Here is a 26,883-nt window from a genome sequence, read left to right on the forward strand (position 1 = left end):
GGTGGCGGTGCTATGAAGGGCAACGACGGTATCGAGAACCCGGCGTTCGAGCCCCCTACCCCTGTCTTCGGCGGTCGACGCCGTGCGAGCCCCGCCGGGGCAGGTGTCGCTGCCGAGGCCCCGCCGGTGGAGGAGGCCGAGGAGGGGCCCTGCGGCTGGGGCCGCTGCACCCCTAAGGTTCTGCAGCTCTGCAACACCCCGGAGGGCTACCTGGCTGCCTACAGCCTGCTGGCCATCTTCCAAGGTAACCCGCCCCGCCGAGCCTCCGGCTGCCCGCAGGTGCTGCCCTTCTCCGGATCGGCGGGGAGCCGGGCTGGGGCCGGAGGCCGGGAGTGGCGGTGCATCAGCTCCCCGAGGTGCCGGGATCCAATCGTGATGCTGAGCGGTGGGGAAGAGAACACCCGTGGGCTGGATGGGGAAGCTGACCGTGCAGTATTACTCATCATACCTAACTCTGTTCTTATTTTTCTTTACTTCTTTTTTTTTGCCAACCTCTGAGTCCATGACCCTATCAGCTCTTGGCTACTGTATGTCTTCCCAGTCATTCACAGGGAGGTAATGTTCTTAACAGGCTGAAACTTAACAAATTGCCTATACACACTGATAGACAAAACTGGAGTGCAGTACCTGTGCATTTTGTTACTTGCCTGCTAATTAATAAAATCCCTTGGCATGGCTGTGTGGGACCTTGGTGATTAGGATAGCTTTCTGTGGAACAACCGTGGAACAGTTTTGTTCTGTGGATCCCAGTCAGTCTGCCACCCAACTAGCAGCTTGGTTTTTTGGGAAGGTGAAGTTTAGCTTGCTTTTTATTTGTTGTTTAGCTTCAGGTGTTCTTGTCCATCCTTTTTGTATTTGGTAACAAGACTTGTTGGGACCTCAGTGAGCCTTAGGCTTAGTAAGTTGAAATGACGGCTGAGGGAAAAGGGTAGTGTTGGCATACCAAATGTGTCAACCTGAGGCTAGGAAAGCTGTGATCCTTATCTGTCCAATAGAACCACTGGATTCAAATACTACAGAACCCTTGAACTTTATTGGAATAGCTGGAAAAGAAGGCTCTGTCTCCTGGGGGAAAGAAAAAAAAAACACCAAAAAGCTATAAGCAAGTGCCTTAAAACTCATCTGTGTTGTACATGGTGTGTGCAGACCCTTTGCCAAGGCCGCAAGTAGCCTGTACTAAAGGCAAACTGGACATGACTGTCAGTTTTCCTGTGTGGAGCCAAGTGGAAGTAACCTGGATGGTCTTGAGAGAGATGAGCTGGAGACTCTCAAAACTTAGAGAGCTGCCTATTGCTCATATATATTGTTCGGAAGATTCTCAAGTGTCTCTCAGGGATTTCTCAGATTTTGATTTCAGCCTGTTCTGAATCTGGTCTTTCCTTAGCATACGTGTTTTGGGTTAGAAAAGAAGCATCTAGAGAATTTGGGGCAGAAGCAGCTTTTCTTTGCCTATGTTTGAATGGCTGTGCTATTGTTGGTAGGGCCAGGAGGTGATTATAGTTACAGTTGTCTCTCCATAGCTCAAATTTGTTTTCTTAAACAGTAAAGAGAAAGGGAGGGGTGGAAGGGTTTATTGCAGAATGGACTGCAGTAGTAACTGAATTGTCAAAGACTTCAGAAGAATAGGGGTAGGAAACTAAAAATGTCCTGAAATTGTCATTGAAAAGTTTCGTATTATGCTGTACTAAAGAGCATCTTGTCTACTTCCAGCACTTCAATTTGTTAAAACAGTGTTTCTTAAAATTTAGTTAGTGCTTAGTGCTTGCTTGGCTGAATGATAAATTCAGCATCACTTGAATTTTCTCTCTTATTGGTAATAGGGTTGGTCATAAAGCGTGTGTCATAAGAATCTCTTAAGATGCTGTGTGGTGTTCCTTAAGGCGTGTATCTTAGTCTTATTATCTAACTAGAGACATGGCAGACCTCAGAGGGATACTTGTCTAATCTAGTCTAGATTTTGGGGCTTAATGTAAGCAAGCTCTAAACTTTCTTTGAAAGCTGATACAGGTTTAGTAACTATAGGCTCTGTGGTATGCTTGAAGATGTGTTATCTGGACTTCTCTGCAAAAAAAAGAAATTGGTCACTGGGGAGATTCATACTGTCACTTCTTTTCAGAAGCGGAGAATGAGAATTAGCTGGCAAGAAATTCAGTGTAATAAGTGACACTTTACAGAAACGTTCTGGTGCTGCAGTTGAAGGATTTAGATAACTTCAAAATCCTACTTAGGTTGTGTTGCTAAAGTGCTATTTTGCTTTGTATCTGAAGTATTTCATTTATCCTCCATACCACAGAAATAATCACTGAGGATGATGAAATGTATCTACAAGATTTTCTAGTGCTGGTGTACCTCTAGTTTATTTCTTAGCGTGCTGAAGAATAGTGAAGTAAATCTTTAACACTCATCCACTTACAGACAGAGTGAACACAGTAGGTAGTTTCCGGCAGTGTGTGTGTAACCAAAGACATGTATTTTTAGGTTACTTTCTCCTAGTAGCAGCTGAATTCCTGTATTTCAGCTTCTTGGAAGATTTGAGGTGAAACTCAACTCTTCATTTCTGTCTGTTTTTGTTTCAAGTACAGGTAAAACCTGTATTTCCAGTATAGAAAACTCTTCTTTGCGTAGAACATGCTTACATGACTAATAACTGATTTCTGTATGGCACTCGAATTGCATAAATATGACTGCATCTTGTAATACAGTAACTGGAATTGCTGCAGTTCATATTTACAGTTGCGAACAAGGTAAACATTATCTCACTTTTTTGAACACAGGATAGTTTGTTTATTCCTTATGTCATTAGTGTTTCTTTCCAATGAATCATCTGAACTAGTCTTTGAGACTGCTCCAGGCTAAACTGGCTGAACACCGCAGATAGCACTAATGCTTTATACCCTCATTAGTTTTGTCACTGGAAAGACCTTTTATTTTAATTTAATTTGATATTTGCAAGGTATCGCCTTAAATGCGTGATATGTAGAACAGCTGACAAGTACTTTTTGGTAAATGGATAAAGAAAAAATGTACTTCTTTCCTCTTTTGTTGGAGCAAATGAAATTCAATTATGACTAACTTGGATTTTGTGGATCAGTTCACACTGTACTTAAGCTTCTAACTTATGTGGGAAAACAGTAAAGTTTTGGATGACATTAGTTAAAACATAATTTCTGTGTTAGTATTTAAATCTTGAGGTGTCCTTGTTTTTCAGATAAAGCTGAGATCAACTAGGTACCTTCTTTCCTGAAGGGGCTTTAGTGGTTAGTCATTAGATAATGGCATTGGAGAAGTTAAGCTGCCATTCATCACATCTGCACTTTTACAGATGAATCTAATTATCCAATAAAATTGCATTGTAGTTTTTTTTTATGGATGTAAATTAAAGATAACTGGTAAACTACAAGCAACAGACAATGTCTTCTAATTCAGTAATCAACTTGTGGAGTGATCACCTCCTTCATATGAATGTTTTAAAGCTGTAGCAGTGTTCAGAGTGCTCTGCAAATAGAAGAACTTGTTTGTTCATTCCTTCATGCTACTATTGTTTGGTCACTGCTCCTCCAGAGAGAAAGAATAAAGCTGGCAAAGAATTAAATAATGACATTGAGGCACACCTGAATACTGCTGTTCATCTTGTATGAATTTAAGCATGGTGGCTGGAGTGAGAGGTGAAATTATTATCCTTAATGAAGTGACAATAGTAAGGTAATCAAGATTGTGCCAAGAGGTGAAGTGATGGTGGAGATTCTACTGATGAAAAAAACAGTTGGTTAATCAGTATTCTTTTAATGTTGTAGACTCTAAGAAGTTATGCTGATATTCAGCTTTGTGTAGTTGCATCTCTTGATAGTTTAGTGCTTGTTGAAAACTATCTTAAATCCAGTGCTGTCCACAGCCCTTAGTTCTCCAGTGGTGTTCCAGGAATGGCAGCAGAGAATCATGTTTGAATTCTTAGAAACAGGAGGGATTACTGTAGGGCTTGTGCTCTAAGAGGTGCTCACAGTCTTTTGATCTCATTTGCAACTGTGATTTGAAGACCTCCTAACATTTTCCTACAGTGTATCTTTTATTACAGGTATGGTTTAGACTATTGTGTAGTTAGTTGACAATATTATGAAGCATAGTTACTTATCTGACTAGTAACAGAATATTATTGTAGGACTGTTGAAGTAAATGTATGGACATCCAACTACTTCCTCATATGGAAGCAGAATGTGTGTCGGGATAAGAAATTCAGGCTAGTACCTGTAACCAGCTTGCACTAGAAACCACAGCTAACATAGCTTATGCTTTTGGCCAGGGCTTTTTTTTTTATATATTTCATTTTTACTACTGCCTAAGGATAGCAGCTTTTGTGAAGCCTTTGTTTTTCCAGGTCATCTCATGCTTCTGCGCGAGAGAAAAGGATTCAGAGGGCAAACGTTTTTGTCAGTTAAAAGTAAATCACTTCTATTGCTCTGAAACAGTTGCGATGTCTTTAAACCTTTTTATTTTTAACATTATAGGTAAAGATGTCTGTTCAAAAGCCTTGTATCTTCTTTCCTTTTGATGATTGGGAGTAAATAGTATTTATTTGACATACATATTTGAAAGATATGTCTAGTATTAAATATCTTGGTTCAATCTTAATTTGTATTCTTATGCAAATCACAAACTTGACTGATTTTATTTTATTTTTTCTGAAACTGAAATACATGTTGTTTGAAATTTGCACTTCGAACTGAATCTGGAACCTTACTAACTTTAGCAAACCATGGGGTATGATATTTTGCTGTATTGAATACCCGAGTGTTAATTCTCTCCCCACAGGAGAGAAGAAAATTGAATAGATTTTGTGCAGCTTGGCTGGCTTAAGTTGGCAACCTATGAATCCACTATATGCTCAGATTTAAAAGTTAATAAATACCATAAAGTGTAGCTTTGTTAATATATTAATTGTTAGCCTTCCACTAGATGATGGTAAGTTTGTCCTTGAGATCCAGTCAAATTAAATATTTTTTATTAATTACATTTTTTGTTGTTGTTTTCTTGTAGGCATTGTGGTAAATGGCCTAATTAACATCAGTATATCAACAATTGAGAAGCGCTATGAGTTGAACAGCTCCCTTACTGGCTTGATATCTGCAAGCTATGACATTGCTTTTTGTGTATTGTCATTGTTTGTATCTTTCTTTGGAGAAAGAGGGCACAAACCACGATGGCTGGCTTTCTCAGCTTTTATGCTAGGATTGGGCTCACTTGTATTTTCCTTACCACACTTCAGTAGTGGAAAATATCACTATGGAGCTAAACTTGAAGGTAAGCTTATTCTTACGTTCTGAAAATGTAGCTTTGTTTTTCATAATTCTTTTGTAGCAGCGTGGTGCAACTCTTAATTTGGGGCAGCCTAGTTAATCTTCGTTGAAGTTGTAAAAATTGGGTAACACCTCCTAACAGTGAAAGTAAATCCATGAGTTCAAGAGCTGTTTCTGTACACTGAACTTTCTTTTTCAGAACAGATATGAGGTTTAGTAAAATGCTTTTTTATTTGTATTGATGAATGCAATCAAAATTCACTTAGAGTAAAAAATGATCTGGTGTTTATTCATCAGTAAGAATGCAGGTTAGGTCAGTGATGTGGAATTAATGTCAAAGGAAAGCTGTCAGACTTACTGTCTGTTGAAAGGCCACTACACATTGCAATTCTGCTAGATTCTGAACTATTATCTACTGTAAAGGTATGTTGAGTAATTCATTAAGAAGTTTCACTAGGTTTGTCCAAAATGCTGATTAAGCTTGTGTTGCTTTTTTTTTTTAAGTAAAGAAGAAACATGCAGTACTGAACTGTGTGGAGCAAAGCAGTATTTAACTCATGGCAGTATCCAACTCCGATGTCTTACAGAACTTTCCTCATAACTTAAGGCTTTGAGTGCTGTTTATTTAATGTCATCTTGTTTTTCTGTGTATTGGCACACCTATAACCAACAGGCAAACATCCAGATATTTTAAAAGAACCGTGAAAAATTAAGTCATCCTTATCTGAATTGTTATTGCAGTGCTTAAGCAAATTTCTTTAGTGACTAAGTATATTAACATGCTAACTAAAAAACTCTGTAGCTATTAAGCAATCTGGTGGAATGTTCTCAGACTTCCACCTGCTGGTTCTCATTTATATTTTTCAAGTGTTAATCACATGATGCCATGCACTTCCACGAGCTGTCAAGATGTTGACTATTAGTTAAATAACTTAGGTTAATTACTGTTCCCCATCAAATAAATGAGGGCCTGAGGCAGAAGTTAATCTAGCTTTTAACTGAATGGAGCCAAATGAAAAAGTTTCAACAGACGATTACACATTAAGCTTGTTGCTGCTGTAAGATTTACTTGCTTCTGGCTATACTACATACTCATTTCTTTGCCATTATTATTTATTACTCTCATACCTCACTAGTATGTAAGGGAAGCTGAAATCAATCTAAAGGAAGTTCTGACTTGTTTGTAGTTTTGTTTTCTATCTGGAGTGTTCAGCAATGAGATACTGGCAGCACAAGAGTGTTGAAGGTAGATAGCAAACTATTGCAACTGGTTTCTTCCCCTTACTGCCAATTTTGATTGGTATCTGTGTCTGTTCCTGTTTTGTCAGTACATCTGCCATTTCATCTGCCAGTGAAGATGCTGTAGGAGTTGATACCTTATTAGGGCTTGTATTCTATGTGGAATTTTGAAATCCAGAATCTGTGCAGAAAGTTTCAAGTGGTGCATGTGCTTTCTTCCTCATGGCCCTGTAAAGCTAACTGAATTCATGCTTGTTTCTTTGACTGTTGTAATGCAGATACTTGCTGTGACAGTGAGCAGGTTTAAGGGTCTAAGCTGACTTAAACAAAACACTATCAAAGATAAATGGCTGCAGAATTCAGGAAGTGTGTATTATGGCACACTCAAAGCAAGTTCACAGGTACTGTACAGTGGCATCCTTTCACACTGAAGTTAACCAGAGTACAGGGTTTTATCAGATGTCTGGTTTAGCTTCTTATGAAGAAGTATCCTAGCTCCGCATTTAGTTGTAAAACTTAATAGCACCACACACCCCAAACCTTTCTTATTGCTTATCATTTGGACGAGTATTTTAAAGGCAACATATTGGGAGTGAACTCAATTTATGAGTGCAACTTAGAAGTTTTGCAATCTGTTTTTTGTTAATATCTACTTGGTACTTTACACCACCTTTTTTTTTTTTTGGTTATTTCTGTTCATCTGTTTGTAAATACAGTGAGCTTCAACTGGAGTATGACTTCAAAGTACAGTTCAGGATAACATTTCTTGACTGCCATGTAGATTAATTTATTATGTTATCTAGAAATTAAAGTCCTATAGACTTCCTGGAAGTTACTGTTTTACCCTGAGGTATCTGTGTACTTCTTTGTAGGTTAGCATGTTTACCTACTCAGAACTGTTCAATTGGAAATATTATTGTAACATAATTGTGTAAAAATAGTTAAATCAGTGTCCTACTTAACGAGTGAGACTAAACAGTGGACTGTCTTCTTATGAACAGAAGATCCCAAGCTGCTTTCCATCATATTTGAAAAATCATGGCTGTCTGGTGAAGTCCCCGGTGACTGGAAAAAGGGAAACATTACTCCTATTTTTAAGAAAGGGGGAACTACAGGCCGGTGAGCCTTACCTCTGTGCCTCGGAAGATCATGGAGCAGATCCTCCTAGAAGCCATGTTAAGGCACATATGAGATGAAGAGGTGGTTTGAGACAGCCAGCATGGCTTCACCAAGGGCAGATTGTGCCTGACCAATGTGGTGTCCTTCTGTGATGGAGTGATGGTTTTGGTGGATGGGAGAGGGGTGGTAGATGTCATCTACCTGGACTTCTACAAGGCCTCTGACATGGTCCCTCACCACATCCTTCTCTCTAAATTGGAGAAGTGTGGATTTGAAGGATGCACTATTTGATGGATTAGGAATTGACTGGCTGGACGCAGCCAAAGGGTTGTGATCAATGGTTCTGTGTCAGGGTGGAGGCTGGTCACAAGTGGTGTCCCTCAGGGGTCAGTCTTGGGCCTGGTGCTCTTCAACATCTTCATCAGTTGCACAGACAATGGCATCGAGTGCACCCTCAGCAAGTTTGTGGATGACACCAAGCTGAGTGGTGCAGTTGATATGCAGGAAAGAAGGGAAGCCATACAGAGGGACCTGGACAGGCTGGAGAAGTGAGCCCACAAAAACTTACGGAGGTTCAATAAGGCCAAGTGCAGGGTGCTGCACTTGGCTCGGTGCAATCCCAGGTATTTATACAAACTGGGCGAAGATCTCCTTGAGAGCAGCCTTCCAGAGAAAGACTTGGGGGTCCTGGTAGATGAGAAGCTGGACATGAGCCAGCAGTGTGTGCTTGCAGCCCAGAAGGCCAGCTGTGTTATGGGCTGCATTAAAAAAGGGGTGGCCAGCAGGAAGAGGGAGGTGATGGTCTCCCCTCTACTCAGCTCTTGTGAGTCCCCATCTGGAGTACTGCATCCAGGCCTGGGGTCCCCAGTACTGGAAGGATGTGGAGCTCTTGGAGCAGGTCCAGAGGAGGGCCACTAAGATGATTAGAGGGCTGGAGCACCTCTCTTCTGAGGAAAGGTTGAGGGAACTGGGCTTGTTTAACTTGAAGAAGAGTGGGCTCCAGGGAGACCACATTGTGGCCTTCCAGTACTTGAAGGGAGCATATAAACAGGAGGGGATATGACTGCTTACAAGGTGGATAGAGACAGGACAAGGGGGAATGGTTTTAAACTGAGACAGGGGAGGATTAGGTTAGATATTAGGAAGAAGTTTTTCACTCAGAGGGTGGTGATACACTGGAACAGGTTGCCCAATGAGGTTGTGGATGCCCCATCCCTAGATGCATTCAAGGCCAGGCTGGATGTGACTCTGGGCAGCCTGGTCTAGTGGTTGGTGACCCTGCACATAGCAGGGGGGTTGAAACTCAATGATCATTATGGTCCTTTTCAACCCAGGTCGTTCTATGATGCTATGAACCAAAACAGTTCTGTCTTGTCTAATCTCCAAAGATTCTTGTAACTCAAAACTGTGATGTAGATATCATCTGTTTTGTTATGATGGCTTGTTTAGGATCTTTAAATTGTCAGAGAGTCTTCTGATCTAGCTCTGATATTTGGAGTCGGGAGCTCCATCTAGTGGGTTTTTTATAATTCAACAATTATTTGATTATTCCGAGACAGTACAGAGAGCTGTAAAAACCACAGTTGAGATGGTGTTATAAGCAATGTATCTTTTATATTTGTCCCAATTCCTATTGAAATGATTTGTATGAGATAACTTTCATGTCAAATGGAAAATGTAGACTATTTGAGTTTAAATGCATGTGGTGTGATTTAACATAAATGAAAATGACTTGAGCACCTTCTCTCAGTTCTCTGCTGGAAACTCTGGTAGTCAAGTAGGGTCTGATAACTAGTGAACCTCCTCAGAAGGGCAATAGTTGGTCTCTTTCTCTGGAACATGTAGGGGACAAATTAAAGAATGAAGGAGACTGTGGCACATTTAGAATGTGTAAGAGGGCTATGGGATGAGCAGAATGTGTGAGATGCCAGTCTCTAATTTGACTGTTTTCTTTCTTCACCATTGGCATGCCTGTGGATTTCCTGTTGGTTTTCTTCTCTGTACAGACCATCAGATAAGTCAGATAATAGATAGAGCTACTGTTCTTTACACTATCTGGTATATTTCTCTATACCTCTTATATATTCTGGCGTTATAGAACATGTGTTCATAGAAACTAAGAATTTGTCCCAGAATTCTGAATATTCCTTGAAACTCTCTCTTCCCCATTAAAAACCTACAGGACAGATTTTTTTTTTTAAGCTTAAGAGGGAACAGAAACTGAATTGTTCTTTTATTTCTTCACATCTCACTTCTTAAAGTACTAAAATGAATGAAATCGTACATGAACAAAACGGCCACATCCAATGTAAGATGTGAGTAAAGCTAGTCTTGACCTGTATTATTTCTAACTAATGTAGTTGCTAAAGCATGTCACAGTTCTGCCTTCTTGGCTAGCATGTTGCATTAGTATTAAGTCTTTGGGAATACTTACCCTTTACATAACTTGGATTCAGATACGCGTATTAAAGAATGGAAGGAGGTTTATAATTAGTAACTATTTTAGATAATGTTGTCATTAAAACAGTTCTGCACTTCAAAATACTAATCCCAATGGTTTTTAGAAGGAAGAACAGTTTTATAGAGGAAAAGGTGGATAGAAGTGGTTAGTTACCCATCTGAACTTCTCCCAGTGCTTGGCTTATCTCAGGTTAGACTTTTATGATCACATAAAGCCAGTGCTTTCTCTCCCACACAGATCATAAGACTGTGGAACTAATCCAGGTTAGATTTAACTTGTGGTGCACTACCAGGCTATTTGACTGTTCAAAACCTTACACTAGTAGAAGAAGAGGGTGATGATTTGAATTGCTGAGGTAAAGACAGTAAGTTGTCATTTGATGACAATTTTGACCCTGGATTAAACTACTCTCGTCATAGTTTGTTTCATTAGTGAGTAGTCTTTTGAGAATGTTTCTTGAAATGGAATATGGAGTCCATGGCTCCAGTCAGTAAGTGCATGTATGTTTGCTTAGCTAAAAATCAATAAGTCTAGCAGGTGATGCAAACAAAAGGATTATAATTGTATTAAAGTATATGTTATTTTCATAGTTTTGTAGTTAGAGGTTTAATTGTGTGATTTGAAAACAAATAAGTGTGATAAATTTTCATCTTTGTATAAGAATAATTATGTTGGCTGAAGAGCTAGAAAACTGATAGAGGCTATTCTCAATTAGCAACACAATGGCATAAGGCTTCTAAATTGATGTGGAAAAAATACACTTGTGGGGACAGGGGTTCATGAAGAAACTCCCTTTCACAGTTTGTTTGCCATTAGCCTGTGGAATCTTCCTATTACATGAAAAAATCCCTGGATCTCAAGCTAGGCCAGTATCTTAATAAAATTCATACAGTTTTCTTAAACTGTTACTTATTTGGAGATATGTATATTAACAAGATACACTTATTTAATGTACAACACTTAAATAAGTAGTTAAATGCTGGTTTATACTTGCCTAATTGGCATTTAGAGTTAGAGAATACCTACAGTTATCACTTATATGCTGTACACAAACATGCATGTTAGCAGAAAATTGTAGGATATGCTGTCTTGGAATAGATAACTTTAGATGCTGTGCATATGAATACTAAAAAGTTAACTGGATATAAGACCTCACTATTGACCTTTTCTGCAGAAAATTGTAAAGAAAATATATTTCCACTAAGTGGAAAATACACTCTAGGGACTTTAGAGAAGTGATTCGTATTAAAAAAATACCACATGTGGCTTCAATTAAACATTAAAATGAGGCTTGTTCCTGACTGGAAAAGGAACTATTAACTCCCCTTGAAGTGAAGTACTGAGTGATTCAGCATTGGCCACTTTGTGTACAATAGCACTAATGTACCTGTTATGTGGTACATGACAACTCTACTACTGCTTTCGAGCTGCTGCTTCTGTGGAAAGGAATGATAAAAGCCAAGAATGCATTTATGACAACATTGGTCAGCCTTCTCTTTAAAAAAAAAAAGCTGAGTGGCAGGATTTTTCTTGTCTTGTGAGCCCAAAGCATTAATCAGTATATAACTTACCTGATTCAGAGGTGGTTTTCATGTTTTCTCAGGATAGTTTATTTTCACCAAACTGACAGGTTTATTATTTTCCTCAAGGTTGTACGTTCTTCTGTGGAGAAGCGTGGAAAGAAACATGCTCTTCTTTTGATCTTGTCAGTTGGGATTGTCTGTTACTGAAAGTGCAGTGATAGGAAGGGGGAGGAAAAGAGAAAACATACTGTCTTCACTTCCTTTTTTTTCTTCTCTCCACACTGCGGCATACAGGAGCAGAGCAGATGCATCCTGCTCTATTTCCTTCTTGTGATGATTTGTGTTGTGGAATTTCTGTGTGTGAGGGGTTTCTTTTGTTGTTTGTTTGTTTTATTTATAACTCTGCTGTGGCACTTTGTTCTCCAGCAGTCCAACTTTCCTCTTGCTGTTCAGGCCACTGTGTTTCTCTCCTTAAAAATGGAGGTTGTTGCCAGTGCTTCTCAGGACCATTGTAAGGCACAAAACCAAACTGAAGTGTCTGTTTCCTAGCAGTGTTCCCCAAACTGTTGAATAACCATTTGACTTTTTTTTCCACGCACTTGGTCAAGAAGTGTTTTAATAAGGCTACTTCATCCATATTTTCTTATTGATAAGGAAACAAAAGCCTGCTTTTGTTTACTGTGATCGTATTTCTTTAAGAGAGTATTATGTAATTGAAGGTTAGGGCAGTAATGCATAGGACATAGTAGGTGTGAATACTAGGAGCCTAGGTATAACAGTGCAGAAATATGTGCTGTTATATATGTTGTTTATAATATGTATATGTAGAATAAATACATGTTCTTTGGTTGTGATGAGCTAGGTAATATGCCTTTAAAATTTTGTTGTTTGTATCCTCAGATACATGTCAAATTTCAGGAGCAAGCTCTGCTAATTTCACTTGCAGTGCCAGCACAAAGTCTTCACTTTCCAATTATCTGTATGTCTTTATACTGGGACAGCTGCTGCTGGGAGTTGGAGGAACTCCACTATATACTTTGGGGACAGCTTTTATTGATGATAGTGTTCCAAAGCACACATCTTCCCTTTATATAGGTAAGTTTTAAATCTGTTTATAATACACTGTCTAGGGAGATCACAGATTACAATATCCAGTGAACTGTTTTATGTATTGACCTCAGGCTCATCTTTCATCATTGTTTGCTAATGTGCATAAAGTAGTTTGATAACTTGCAGAGTACTGTTGTAAGTATGAAGTCTTTTCAGTAGTAATTTTGCAGGGTATCAAAAGGTCGCTCTGTGTCCCTCTCCTGCTCTTCTGTCATCTCAGTAACTGAAAGTGATTAATACAGCCTGCATATAGACAACACAAGTTCAGGCAAGATGTCTACTCCCAGTATCTGTCCTTTACCCACACCTATTAGGCAGGGATGCAGCAGCATTGTGTGATCAGTGCAGTCTTCTAGCCACATACAAATATGGCACTTAAGCATTCTTCCAATATTTATTCCTGCCTTACTTGAAAGTAAAGCGATTACTTAGTAATGCAGATAATAGTTTTATATTTGCCGTGAAGCTGTTAGAAAGCTAAAGAATAAAAAGTGTTTTTAATCTTTTCTCTTAGGGGGAAACAAAATCATTGAAGTCTTCATCTACTTGCATGCACTTCTTGCTTAATTGATCCAGACAAGCCACCTCATCTTTTGTCAACAAATTGTCTAGTTATTTATGTTAAATAACAGGCAGCCTTTAATTTTGTTTCTCTTTACTTAGAGTGAAGGCTTGTACGTTTTCTGAGGATAGTGAAATAAATAGAGCAGAGTTAATATTATTGGTATGATTAAGGGATCAAGAAGCGTCCTGAAAACCCAAGAGATGTGATTAGCGTAGAGGCTTAAAGCATAATTGACAGTATGATAAACCTGATTCATTTGCAGTGTTTAGATTCCTGCTGAATTTAGCAGAACAGTGTATTCTGCTTGATAGAAGGAAAACTGGAGGGAATTACAGAGAGTGGACAGGTAGCTACATTAAGCCTATGATCTCTATTTTCTTTTTTAACCTTAATACAATGTATTGAAAATTAAAAAAATATATATTGTATTTCTTGATACAAGAAGGCTTGTTCAAGGCAGGAAAAAAACAGAACATCCTAAAGTTGCTGTTAGTTCCTATAAGTAACTGCTAGTGCCTTAGTCTGAAAGTTGGTAATTCATAAGCTGATATTTTCTTTCTTTTTGAAAATGGGGATATTTTGTAAAGACTTCTTACTTTGCTCAGCAGAGGCATTTAAATCTACAGTCAGGGAACTGTTAAAAAGTTTGAAATGATAATTTAAGCTGAACAGTTTGTAGGAGGAAATAAGGATCTTAGAAGTTTGAAGTTCTGTAGGGTGGATGTGAACTTAACTCAGAGTGTTCCTATGAACTTGTCATTATAACTAAAATAGAGGTAAACTTAGGATTCATCAACTGCATGTTTATTCTAACTTTCTGGTATGTCAGTGTTCTATTCCACTCTGCCCTGCCACTACTTCTTGCTATCTTAAGAGAATGAAGTCACGCAAATACTCATAAAACAGACACTCTGGAAACATCCTAGAAGTCTAGGTTCTTCAACATGGGGGAAAGTCACAGAGCTTTGGCAGTAAGAATGCATGTCTTATTTTGACAGTTCTAGTTTGCAGGCAGCCTTTCAACTGGTAGTGGAGAGAGTTCTTCCACCAATGGTGTTAATGTGCCACAGAAGTCTCTGGTAGGCCAGGGAGACTATTGTGACATCAAGAAAATCTTGTACTAACACAAAAGGAATGTAGACTTAAGACTCCTCTTCTGTAGAATTTAGTTACAGCTGCAGCTTTAGTATTTTTCACCTAACTGCCAGGAGCAATTCAGATCCATGGCTTTATATTTTTAGACTTGCATCAGAAAATTGAAGTGAGTCCTCCACAAACTCAAGTGGCAGATATTCATCCTATCAGAAACTTAGAATGGAAGCCTGTATTGTAATCCTGTCAATTCTTTAAAAAAAAAAAAAAATCTGCACTCTTTTGAAGATTAAAGTAGGTAGGTTCTTAAAGACAGCCTGCATATACTTCTAACAACTGATGCTTGTAATAACTGCAGGTAAGAAAATTTTATGCAAGGTAGTTTATGATTGCAGGACAGGATGTGCTAAAGGTAATCTAACGATGTATGTAAATAGTGCAAGCGAATTGTGTCTTGGTATGTTAAACCTCAGAGATCTAGCTTTAATGAGAGCTGCAAATTTGTGTTGAGGTAAAGGTACAAACTTCTGCACACTGTACCCTAAGTAATGATACTGAAAGAAAAGGTTGAATTACAGAAACCATTTGGTCTAAAGTTGACTTAAGGAATTTTCTTAAGAGGAAGCTTAAAAATATATGGTAAATGATGTATTTTCTCTTCCAGGAATTGGCTATGCCATGTCATTGCTTGGGCCTGCTATTGGCTATGTCTTAGGAGGACAGCTGCTTAGTATTTACATTGATATCAAGATCCCAGAAAGGCAAGATGAGTCTTCTACTTTCTATTTTCATTTGCTAATAATTCTTATTAAAATCTTCAACTCTTCTTCACATGAGGAAGAGAAATGGTTTGGTTTTTTTGTTCGAAAAATACTGATTATGAGTGTGCTTAGTATTTTAACAGGTAAACAATACATTTTAATACACATAGAAAACAAAGTGACAGTGTTCAAGGACCTTTTGTCTCATCTATTTTAGAAAAAGAATATTCTATCTCACTGACATCTGAAATCAGTGACTTGAGTTCATCAGTTCTTCCCAAATTATTTTTTCAGTACACAGATGGACCAAGATGACCCACGCTGGCTTGGAGCATGGTGGATAGGATTCCTTGCATGCTTTTTTGCAATGTGGTTTCTGATAATACCATTTTCTTGCTTTCCGAAATACTTGCCAGGTAATTTTTTTTTTTTTTCCTTAAATGGGAATGAGGGCTACTTTGTAAAGGAGATCTTTCTATCTCTGGGCTATAGAGTGCTGGGCTGAGAGGCTGATTCCTCTGATTCTCAGTTATGTGTAATATAACTATGTAATGTATGTGTATTATAGCTATGTAATAGCCCAAACCTTATTGAAATAAAAAGGTATTTATTACTATTCAGCCTTTAAAACAAGGGGAATTAGCCAGAGGAAGGATCTTGAAAGTACTAGTGGAAAGAAAGATGTATAGTAGGATTGGAAACAGGTAGAATGTGGAAACTGATGGTCAGAATTTGAAAGATGCTTTCAACTAGGTGCACACAGGACTGTATCTAAACAAAGATGCTTGCTTGTCACCAAAAATCATAAGTAAATCCTGCTGACTTAACTCTTGCATTGTCGTCTTTGTCTATTGCATTATAGCTATGGGTAGAATATGAATTCAAGTATTGCAGTGCGGTCCTAAAAAGAATGTTTTTAATGCATTTTCTGCTCAGGCAGATAGTACCTAGGAGTTGCTTGGAAAAGCATCTAGAGGAACTTTCTGTGACTTATCTTGAAAGAAAGAAACAATGAAGTAGTGAACTAGACAGAACGTGAGGATTATTAAAACAGCAAATCGACTAAGAATCTAAAATTCTTAGGATATCATTGCTAACCTCTTATTACAGCTGAGGCTATCAAAGGGAAGTATAATGTCTTCAATTAAAGTTTTTTCCACAGCAATTAATTATTAATATTCTCTTGTTACAGGTCAATAGAAATATTCAATTAGTCTTAAGGTAGAAAGGAAACATTTATTGTAATATTTCTTCCTACTTTAAGTCTTGAGTACTGTTATTCAGCATCCACTTTGTCGATAAATATTCCCTTTTTGCTGTAGGAACAGCAAAAATACAGGCAGAAAAAATCTCTGAAACCCATAATGATGGAAGTGAGGCACTTGTTGAAGCAAAGAATATTGGAAAAAATTTCAGAGACTTTCCTATTGCTCTCCTGGTAAGAAAATACAGAGTTTACCAAAAGCCGGTATGTTCTGAGAATGAGATTCTTTTTCTGGTGTTAAATGAATGTTTAGAGAGGTAATTTCATCTTCACAGTGCTATGGCAGAAGTTTGCAGTGTCACTGAGAAATAAAGTATATTACATCTTGTTGATGCTTTTGATTGCTAACATGAGCAGCATATTAGTGAAGTTCTGCATGAAAGTATCGGCTTGAAAATAAAGTGACAACTAGTTTATATGGTGCAATGATGAAATAACACTCAGGAAATTATACAAACTTTTCTCCACAGATTCTGTTGAAGAATCCAGTGCTTATGAGTCTAATATTAGCCAGTACCTCAGAAGCTCTAGTTGCCACTGGCTTTGCCACATTCCTACCAAAGTTCATAGAAAATCAGTTTGGAATGACATCAAGTTTTTCAGCAACTCTTGGAGGTAATGTGTTTTTTTTTTTCTTTTTATTATTTAAGTCTTTAACATGTTTACTGTGTTATAGCTGGGAGCTAGTATAGTGTATCTTGTATTTTCTAAGATTTTTTGAGAAATTATATGTATGAAAACAACTAAAATTGGGTTTCTTACAGCAGAAACATATTTTAAGCTCTTTATGCCTATCTGATTAAAAACCTCAGTTCTTAATTTGTCAAGGGGGCAAATCTGAGTTGTCCGTATTTTTAGTAAGCTTATAGTCACTTTCAAAGTGGAATGAAAAATTTGTATGCTGGTGGCACTGTAACTTATTCCTCTATTTTTGGTGAATGACATTTAATTTTCTTTGTTTAAAATCTGCTAAAGGATCATGAAGCTGTAGTCCCTCTTATTTCTGTTACCTGATAGGCAGGAGTACTAGGTAAAAAGAAAGGCTATGAAAAGCTAGTATTGCAGAAACCCGTGCGATAACTGATGGAAAAGCTGCACTAGGTAGGATCACATGAGTAAGCCTGATATAGTTGTTTTTCAAGGATAGCTACCAGATCAAGGCAGACAGGACAAGTGATACTTGCATTATGGCCAGCTTTGTATTTCTGGAATGTCTTCCTAAATTACTTCAGCTACATATATGCTTATACTGCAGCACTGATAGTTGAAGTGCTCTTTTTCCACTAAGTCTCAATGACTTAGTCCTGTGGGTAATACTAGGTAGCTAGTGCTATCATTATTTAGGCATCATTGCTTCAGAGCAAAGTTATCTGCAAGTTTTCAATAGAAATGCATTGGAATATATGCTCAGTTGTTAAACTGTCATTAACAGTGATGAGGGGGAAAACTTCAACTTTTCCCTGTTCTAATTTATTTTGAGTTTAATATTTGTAGTGTTGATTAGATGTACAGTTTTGAAGAAATACCCTTGGTCATGTCTAGCTTTCAACATGTCTGAACTAAGAGCAAGCTAGTCTTGAGTGTTATACTTTGAGCCTTTTTCTGTGTGCATCTGTGTCTGTACAGCTCTGCAGCTGTACCTCAAATCTCTAAACAGCCCATGTCAGTTCAAGTTATGCCTTTGTTTTATTGGAGTTTAGCTATATGAAAACCTTCAGTTATCTTTCTGAAGTTCCAGTAGTGTGTGGAGATAAATCTGTATAGATTATGACAGCAAAATTGGCCTACCTTGGTCTCTGAGAACTTTATTTTTTAATTTCTGTAGATGCTTCATCTTATCTCTTGCTGTCTCCTGTATTCTATGTAACAAAGACTACCTTCTGTTGTTTAAAAAGTTTATAGCACAAACTTGGAACAAGGAACATAGATGTGAAAAAGTACTGAGAAGCCATGGAGTAGTATTTTTCATAAAGCAGATTGGTGTTCAGAGATTCCTGCCCAGAATGAAGTACCCTTAAGTAATCTGTTTGCATTATTGAGCTTCAGTTTTGTACATTTATAGATTACACTGTGAACTTGAGCTTCTGGAAAGACTAAAGGTAATATAAAGGCAGAATAAGCTGCTTTCACAGAAACTATTAAATTTCTTACTCTACATCTTAGGATGCAACCCATAACTGTTATGATATATTCTTTTTTTGTGTAACATGAAATTGCTCTCTGAATTACTTCACTTACTATGCTTTGCATTTCTGTATAATTGCTGCTTTCTTGTTTTCGTCTAGGGCTTGTATTAGTTCCAGCAGCAGCACTAGGCCAAGTCATAAGTGGCATCTTGGTATCCAAGTATAAAATGGATTGCAAAAACATGATCAAGTTCATGATAGGCACTTGCTCAGTTGCCTTCCTGTTAAACACAGTCTTTTTAGTTGCTAAATGTGGAAATGAACCTTTTGCTGGTGTTTCTGAAACATACAATGGGTAAATATATTTCAATACATTTTCGGTATTAGTGTTTATGTTTAAAGTGAGAAAACTACATTACAGAGTACAAAACCTTAAAGTCCTAATTCTACCTTGATATATGAAATCAGAACTGTTTTTTGAAACTCATAACCTTGTTCTTAGGATTTGCATAATAGATGAATAAGAAAACATGATATATGTGCAACTTTTAAGTGTTCTGAACAGACCAGTCTGCTTGATTGGGGATGGGTGGGAGGATGCTGATCTTGATGTAGTGGTTACACTATTGACTTCTAATCTTGCTGCATTTTTTCTTAAAACTATAAATTAAAGAAACTGAAGTATATATGTATGTGGGAGGGAGAAAGGAGAAGGGGGAAAAAAAAAAAAGAGGAACTGGGTTGAGAAACAGGTCTTTCTTTATCTGTTTATAAATTGAAAAAAAATCTGTGGACATAATAAAATAACAACTTACAGAATAAATAAGAATTACCTCTAGAGTGCTATCTACTAGAAATATTGGATTATTTTTGAGCAATTAAGTGCATAAATCTCATTGAACTAAATATTGAGATTTGTTCTCCTGTAAATAAGTAATACAGTATTCACATGTCTGCTGCTTTTAAATTAGTTTAAAACTATTATTATTTCAGAACAGGCATGCTACATAACTTAACTGCACCATGCAATGCTAACTGCAGATGCTCCAGCTCCAGATACTACCCTGTTTGTGGCAGAGATGAAGTCCAGTACTTTTCTCCATGTTTTGCAGGATGTGCATCGTATAATCTTAATAACAAGAAAAAGGTGCTTAATAGTATACAAGTAGTTGACCTAGCCTGTTTGTGTTTCATAAAAAATATGTTCTGTGTGGAAAGTGTTCTCCTCTCAGTATGACAGCAAATAAGTGTTGCTAAACCTAAGTGATGGTTACTACAGGAAAATTTTACGTGAATTGGAAGCATATACTTGTAAGTAGGGTGAATGCTAATATGCTTCTCATTTGCTTAGTGTCTTATTGCAAATGTTATTTCTGCTAGGCCTTCTGCTGCTGAAAACTTGAAGCAAATCCAGGTTTGATATATTGAGTTGATAACAAAAGTAGAAATCAGCAGCTGCTTTGACATTAAGCTACAGTTCTTTCCTAGTACCTTAAAGCATAATATAACATTTATTGTATACATGTCAGCCTACTTCTGTGTGTTTGCAAACCTGGAGAGTCAAGACCTGGAAAGTAATTTTCTTCAACTATATTCTATATGCCATGAATGTTGTAAGCCATGAAAGTGGATGATTATCTGTCTATCAGCAAGGGAGACTCGACTCTTTTTTTGCTTGTTTCTGCTAGCATAACAAACACTTGAGCAGGGCTGTGGGAATGTAGGAAGAAAAGCCTTAAAGGTAGGCGAGCTGAACCAGGGATTGCCTAGGGACTTATTATATCAGAAGAGGATGATGGTGATTTGACTTTTTTTTTTTTAGTGGAAAGTTTAGGTTTTTCTGTTATTTTTCTCTTGAAAACAAACTAGAGTGGATTTAAAAGAGGAGCTTAAAACTTTTCAATTTGATCACATCCTTTTTAAAAAAAAAAGCAGCCCAGCATCACTTCTGTCCTGCTTAAGTCTTCAAGAATAGAGAAAACCAGTTTGTTTATAGCAAAAAGTGTAAAGATATGTGATATGGGACTTGCTGACAGCTCTGTAAAGAATCTGGACTCTTGCATTTATCTCAATTGCTCTGCTGCTGTTGAAACTAGATTTTTATTACTAAGCTTTAGGAAAAACTGGAGGAAATAGTGACATAAGTAGCTTTGAATCTGAAGAATGAACCTTATTTAAGTAACAGTGTTTTGTAGTTAAAATTGCTTGGAGTAAAACTTTTGAATTGTATGGAAATATTCAGCAGCTTTGGTTAATAAACAAGGGAGCAGCTACCAGTAGTTAATTTAATGAAAACACCTTTTGAGAACCATGTTAAATATATTCAGCTGTAAGAGAACTGCAGCTTTTGGATATGCTTTCTTCAGACACGAAACTTTGCAAAAGAACTAGTTTCATATGGGGGGAAGAAAGGAACACTTCACCCAATCCCTGAAGCCCTTAATAGTATTAGGGTTTTTTTTTTTGAAGAGATGATTTCTATGAAAACATTTTCCAAATAATGTGTTTTTAAAAAAAAAAAAATCTTCAAAGATTTGCAGTAGGATTTGAGTGTGAAAGATAGCTTTTCAAGGTTTATTCTGCTGATGTTTTGTGTATAATGTAGTGTATTGCATATCTATGCCTCTGACTCTAGAATCTCTTTAAACTTTTTATGTTTGTACCTCAAAACTTTCTGCACACAAAATAGAGACTATCATTAGGTTTTGTAATCAAAAACAGTATAATTACTAGTCAGGTGATCACTGAATTAGTCAAATTCTGCTGATTCACTTTAAAAAAATCGGGGTTACACTACTGTATGGTCATAAGGAAGTAGACTTCTTCCCACATTGTAAAGTCAAGGTTTTTTCTTGCATTTACTGGGATGCAAACACAATACCTGCCATGTTAGAATGATGCCTACTTAATTTGTTTTATAAATTATTTGCAGACTTACTACAACTGTTCCTGTATTGGGAAGCTGAAGAGAGAAAATATTTCAGAAGACTTTCTCTCTGAAGCTGTACCTGGAAAATGTCCAACACGATGCAAACATTTACCTTTATTTCTGATCTATTTCTTTTTTGCTGTTGTTTTTACATTTATGGCTGTTACTCCAACTACTGTGGCAGTTCTCAGGTATGTTTTTTGGGTGTTAGAGAACATTTAAGTTAAAACTCAGATCAGTGAAACCCTTGAATTCATTTTGATATGTAGTATGGATTCAATCTAATTTTTAAAGGATTTCCTTTTGTGATATTTTGTGCATTAAGCAGGCAGTACTTGAAGAGAGGTAGTTGTGCCACTGTTCATTATTGTTAAGTATGTACTGTTTGAATCAGTAAAAATAATCTTTCCTACTTGCAGAAGTAGTAGAAGCAAAGCTCACTATTTCATGGGAACGTTCATTTGATTGCTGTGGTCAAAAGAGCAAGGAATAAATATACCATGTTTTTGAATGGAGGAAACACTCAACTACTCTGTATGGCTAGTTCTAGGACTTCAAGTTGTACCAAGAAAATAGCAATCAGTCAGTATCTACTTAATTCTTATTTGTTCTGCCTCAATTCAGTTCTGGCATACAAAAAATGTGTTTTGTAGACTACCTTTGCTATTGTATTAATTTTGTAGTGTTGAGATTCTGTGGTAGTTAATATAAAATGTGACATTGTGTAAGTGGCTGTTACTTGTTGTCTTGGCTTTCCCATGTGAAGGCTTGATTTATCTTTCTTTCACTGTGTATATGTGAAGGTAGAGGTGTTTTACTTGTTGAAATTTGACTTGTACTTCAAATATTTCTGAGGAAAAAATATTTGCTGTGTAGACATGCATGCATTTTACCCATGATACTTGAGGAGAGGGCAAGGTCTCTTGGACCTCTTGGAACTCAAGGAGTTAAATTACTGGAGAATATTCTGATATGTATCTCTTCAGCAAGCCTATTCTGTACACGCTGAAATGTAAACCTGCATGTTCATGACAGTATTCTAGTGCTAGAAGTCAACATCTACACCATAAAAGACTGCTTGTTCTCCTACCTCTAATTGCCTTTATGGGTAGGAGAGTCCTAACAGGTGGCTTTCACTGCTCATCTTGGATAAAGCACTTCAGTATACTTAATACAGGTTGAGTAGAGAAAACACTACAGAAACAAAATCGCATAAATGACATAGAGTAGGTTGCATTTAGTGTTTACGCACTATCTTTAAAATGTGATGAAGATAAAAATAATTTGCACCTAAGGGAATATCTGAAAGAAATGGGTAGGTGGTAGCTTCTTTTCGTGTTGTATCACTATGCTAATTTGTGTGAGATAGGCCAGAACTGGTTTATTGTAAGGTTGGGCAGTTACATGTAAAGCTGTACTGTGTTGTGAGTGTTGTGCTGAAGCTGTCTCTATTCATATATTGCTTCTTCCAGAATAGTGGCTCAGGATATTATTCTAGCACTGTCTTTTATTCCTTGGCTGCTCTATGGTGGAAAAAATGTTCAACAGTATATCAAAGTGCTGCTAGTAAGCTAGATTTGTACTTGTTTTGTTAAACATAGTTTGATGTACAGATCCTTGATAATGCATAGGAGTTGCTTCTGTTCTTTTTGTGAAAACAGCTCTTAAAATCCTTTAGTTATTTGTTTTGTGCACTGGATTTCTGAAATTGTCTGCAGCCAGCAAACTAAAATAATACATTAAGATTAAGCATATTCACTGAGGAGCATAGCTGGGAAAAGAATCAGTTAAAAATTGTTTTCTTGTAAATCTTATTTACAGATGTGTGCCAGATAAGCAGCGCTCATTTGCTCTTGGAGTGCAGTCAGTGTTTCTACGACTACTAGGTATAACACTCTTGCTGAAACTCCTGTCTCTGAATAACTTGCTTCTCTAAGACTATTTTCTAGGCTTAATGATGAATTAAGAAACTTCCAGAGGGGATTGTAGTAGCATCTTGTTGGCTTAGGGAATACACTTCTTGGAAGACAAGTGCTATCAGAACTCCTATTTTTCTTCGAATAGGTCATGCACATTCATGTTAGCCTTTCCTGTGTCATAGGCAGGAATAAAATGTAGATAACTGTCATTCTTCCTGCAAAAGGTACCCTCTGTCACTTCCCCCAGTACTGGAGGAAGTTGTATTCTTAAAGTCAAGGTCCTACAAAGAAGCTATGGTATGGAAAACATGTATCTAACACACGAAGTTCTAAGTCACGTGGAGGTGACAGTCTTAACGAGTTAGGTTACCACTGCATGTGCCACTGTATTTTTAAAGGGGATAGATGGAGTATTCCTTTCCCTTTCAAATCCTTTTGGATGATTGAAATTGTAAAAAATTACACATAAATTGTTAACTATTCAGTCTTTATCTGGAAATTTACTAAAATTCTAAATAAAAATGTCTGGATAGGTGAATCAACTTCAATTAAAAAAATTACACTAAATGTAGATATTCGCTGAACTGCTCATGTTAAGGTCTTATTTTTGTCTTGGACACTTTAAATGGCATACATAATACAAGGCTGAGTCAAGGCTTAGTTACTGGCTAGGTTTGTATATAATTATGTAATACTGCAGCCATTTTTTTTTTTGAGATCAGTTGTCTATTAATATGAGTGCTGTTTTGGTGCACCTAATGAAACTCCAATAATACAGGTCATTCTACTGATAAAGTATAACAAAAATAAACATAATCACACGTAGAAATTAAGTAGGATGCAGTGTGAAGTGTTGTAGAAACCCTTCAAAAATTCTAATGTGTTGCCATTTTTTTTTTAGGTACTGTTCCTGGACCAATTTTGTTTGGTTTTGCAATAGATAATAGTTGTTCTCTGTGGGATGTCAATGAATGTAGAACTAAAGGAGCCTGTTGGGTTTATGACAATGAAAGAATGGCATATCTTTTGATGAGCATAAGTAAGTGACTTCTTCATACTAAATATATGTACAAGGTAATTGATATACTGACCTTTGCTACCTTCACTACTACGTTGGAGTTTTTTTTTAAAAAAAAAAACCTTAAACTGTTTGATTAGCAGTTAAAACAACAGCAATAACAATAAACTTTGTTTTTTCTAAATAATAAAAAGCAAAATACGGGGAGAAGGAGCAAGACCCCACTGAGTTACTCTTAAGAATGGCCTAGAAGAGAGAACAATAACACAGAATTATTTTGCTCTTCTGAATTCTGAGGGATTGGCACACATTTCAGTCTTATGTATTATGGTCTGTTGATAGCTTAAGGTGTAAATAACTTTTGTACTTCTATCATACTATGGTTCATTTCATTCAGTTAACTTAAGAGTTTAGCTGCCATCTCTGAATACTAGCAAAAAACTTTCCCAAAGTCTTTAATGGGCTGTTACTTTTGTGTGACATGTGAGATGCACATGTCTGGAGGAGGGAAGGCAGGCTGTGATTTTTTTTTTTTTAATGCAGTTGTCATACCTTCTAGTGGTTGCAATACTTAGAGTGGATAAACTGAACTACTAGTACTAATCTTCAAGCTGAAAAATCAAGAATCAGAACATCAAATGTCAGGATCTCTTGGACATGGACATATTTCAGTGGTAGAATATGATCCCACTCACAGTAAGACAAACCACTCAGTACCTTTGATGGGTAAATTGAATGACCTTTTTTAAGGTAGCTGAGGGAGAATCCTTGTCATGACCAGTTCTAGTTTGTGGCAAGGAGTACTGATGCAACAAAGAACACTAGTGAAGCAAGAAGTAAGGAAGACTTGCACTTCAGGTTAGAATGGGGTGAAGAAATACAGAACTGAAGCGATAGTAATAGCTGCTGATGCAGGCAAGAACCAGCAGGCAGATAAGTGCTCTAAAGTCAGTTGGAAGATTGGTTTTACTTGCCCTTTGAGTTAATCTGAAGTATATTTTTAATTGATATTATGAATTTCAGTATATTTAAAATCTGACAGTGTGTTTCACTGTGTGAAACTTCATAAATGGCTGAAATACTTGTCTCACCATCAAAGGTGACTGCAACAAGGTCTCTTCTATTCTTTGCATTTAGGCGCTGCTTGCAAAATCATCACGATCATCTTTGTGGTTGTAGCAGTGTTTTTGTATAAGCCTCCACAACCAAGACCAGCTCTGCCGCAAAAGGATTCAGAAATGGTATCTGCTATACATGCGTAAATTGTGAGCAAATCAGTGACTTTCAAAACAAACTAATAGTAAGCTCCACTGTGTACATTTGAAAAAAGACCCTTAAATTCCTAGTCTCATTTTTAATGTTGAATTTATAACTTGAATGAAATGTGATAGAGTATTGCAATCTCTGTTCTCCTCCAGGCCCTCCCTCCCACCTTACCCACCCCCACCCCCATCCAAAAAAAAAAAGAAAAGGTAACCTGAACTAGACTGACTGACTGTGAGCCATGTATGTGGAACCTGGTTCATTGAAGGGAACTTTCACTGTTTAAAATGGGGATTATTTTAATGTGTACATTGTATCTAACATACTAGTCCAGACAAATTTTGAGTGTAGATATACCAGGGGATGCGCAAGTATGGACATGTAAAAATATTTAAAACATGTTACCTTGATGGTGTACGTTCACTTTCTAGTATTTGTAGAAAACTGTAAATAGTTACAGGTAGCTGCATTTGTGACAGCAAAATGTTATTTAAGTGCCTTAGTTTCTATTTGAAATCTATATAGAAAAAATGTTGTCAAGCTCCTTTCTTTAGGCATAGTTAACATTTTTTTTCTATAAAACTTTGAAAATAAAATCTATTTTCTTACAACTTCTTTGTATGCATGTTATTTCTGTGACTGAATCCTAGATTTCTCAACTCAAAGAAATGCTGAAAAGTGGCAGAAAATAGGTCTGCAAGTAGAAAAAGTAGAAAAAATGTATCTTCAGTTATTCCTCTTCACTTGTGCATCGTCCACTATTAAAACTGTTCTTGCTTAGTGCACCAGATGTCACTTAGCCACTGGTATCAAATATTAAACTTTATTGCCCACTACTGAAATGATACAATATTGGCTGGATTATTTCAGTGAGCAAGTTATTCTGTGTGCTTGTTTTAGTTAATATAAACCAACTTTTCTCTTGTGCTGATGATGCATGCCAGTTTTAGGTAGCTATATATACACCTGTTTTCTCTGATTACATAGACTCACTGAGTCTACTAAAAATTTAAACAAGCACTACAGCAAAGTAATATTTAATCAGAGTATCTAAATGCAGCTTTTCAAGCAGGCAGATGTAAATAAACAACTCAAGACACAGTAGATTTTCTTTACTTTTTCTTAAGCTAGAACTGTTCAGAAGAGTGGAACTAGAAACACCACAGTAGAATGCACAACCTTAAAGCAAAATGTTTCATGTTT

At 37.1% G+C, this 26,883-nt stretch overlaps 1 protein-coding gene across 4 annotated transcripts; it reads left to right on the top strand.

Annotated features, from left to right (window-relative positions):
* On the top strand, positions 1-26,291 carry SLCO4C1 (solute carrier organic anion transporter family member 4C1). Of its 4 annotated transcripts, none has more exons than XR_001464809.4 (13): positions 1-244; positions 5,032-5,295; positions 12,534-12,728; positions 15,065-15,161; positions 15,456-15,577; positions 16,484-16,599; positions 16,896-17,040; positions 18,711-18,906; positions 19,545-19,698; positions 21,484-21,671; positions 21,900-22,062; positions 23,302-23,366; positions 24,301-24,355. XR_001464809.4 is itself a non-coding variant. In XM_003643045.6 (13 exons), exons 1-13 carry the CDS (start codon positions 13-15, stop codon positions 25,677-25,679), a joined length of 2,037 nt encoding a protein of 678 aa, XP_003643093.1. In that variant the 5' UTR covers positions 1-12; the 3' UTR covers positions 25,680-26,291. The 4 variants fall into 4 exon arrangements, 2 of the variants coding, with proteins under 2 accessions (XP_003643093.1, XP_004949364.1); XM_003643045.6 differs by lacking the exon at positions 21,900-22,062 and adding an exon at positions 25,555-26,291 and having other exon boundaries at positions 24,301-24,438; XM_004949307.5 differs by lacking the exons at positions 1-244; positions 21,900-22,062 and adding exons at positions 578-4,435; positions 25,555-26,291 and having other exon boundaries at positions 24,301-24,438.
* Positions 26,292-26,883: the final 592 nt, after the last annotated feature.

This window comes from Gallus gallus, chromosome Z (assembly GCF_016699485.2).
Source record: "Gallus gallus isolate bGalGal1 chromosome Z, bGalGal1.mat.broiler.GRCg7b, whole genome shotgun sequence".
Lineage (NCBI taxonomy): Eukaryota > Metazoa > Chordata > Aves > Galliformes > Phasianidae > Gallus > Gallus gallus.

Coding starts and splice junctions, on each gene's coding strand:
- SLCO4C1 (XM_003643045.6), top strand. CDS start 13: ATGAAGGGCAACGACGGTATCGAGAACCCGGCGTTCGAGCCCCCTACC. Junction 15,578..16,483: donor CTTTCCGAAATACTTGCCAG/GTAATTTTTTTT, acceptor TTTTTGCTGTAG/GAACAGCAAAAATACAGGCA. Junction 19,699..21,483: donor ATCTTAATAACAAGAAAAAG/GTGCTTAATAGT, acceptor AATTATTTGCAG/ACTTACTACAACTGTTCCTG.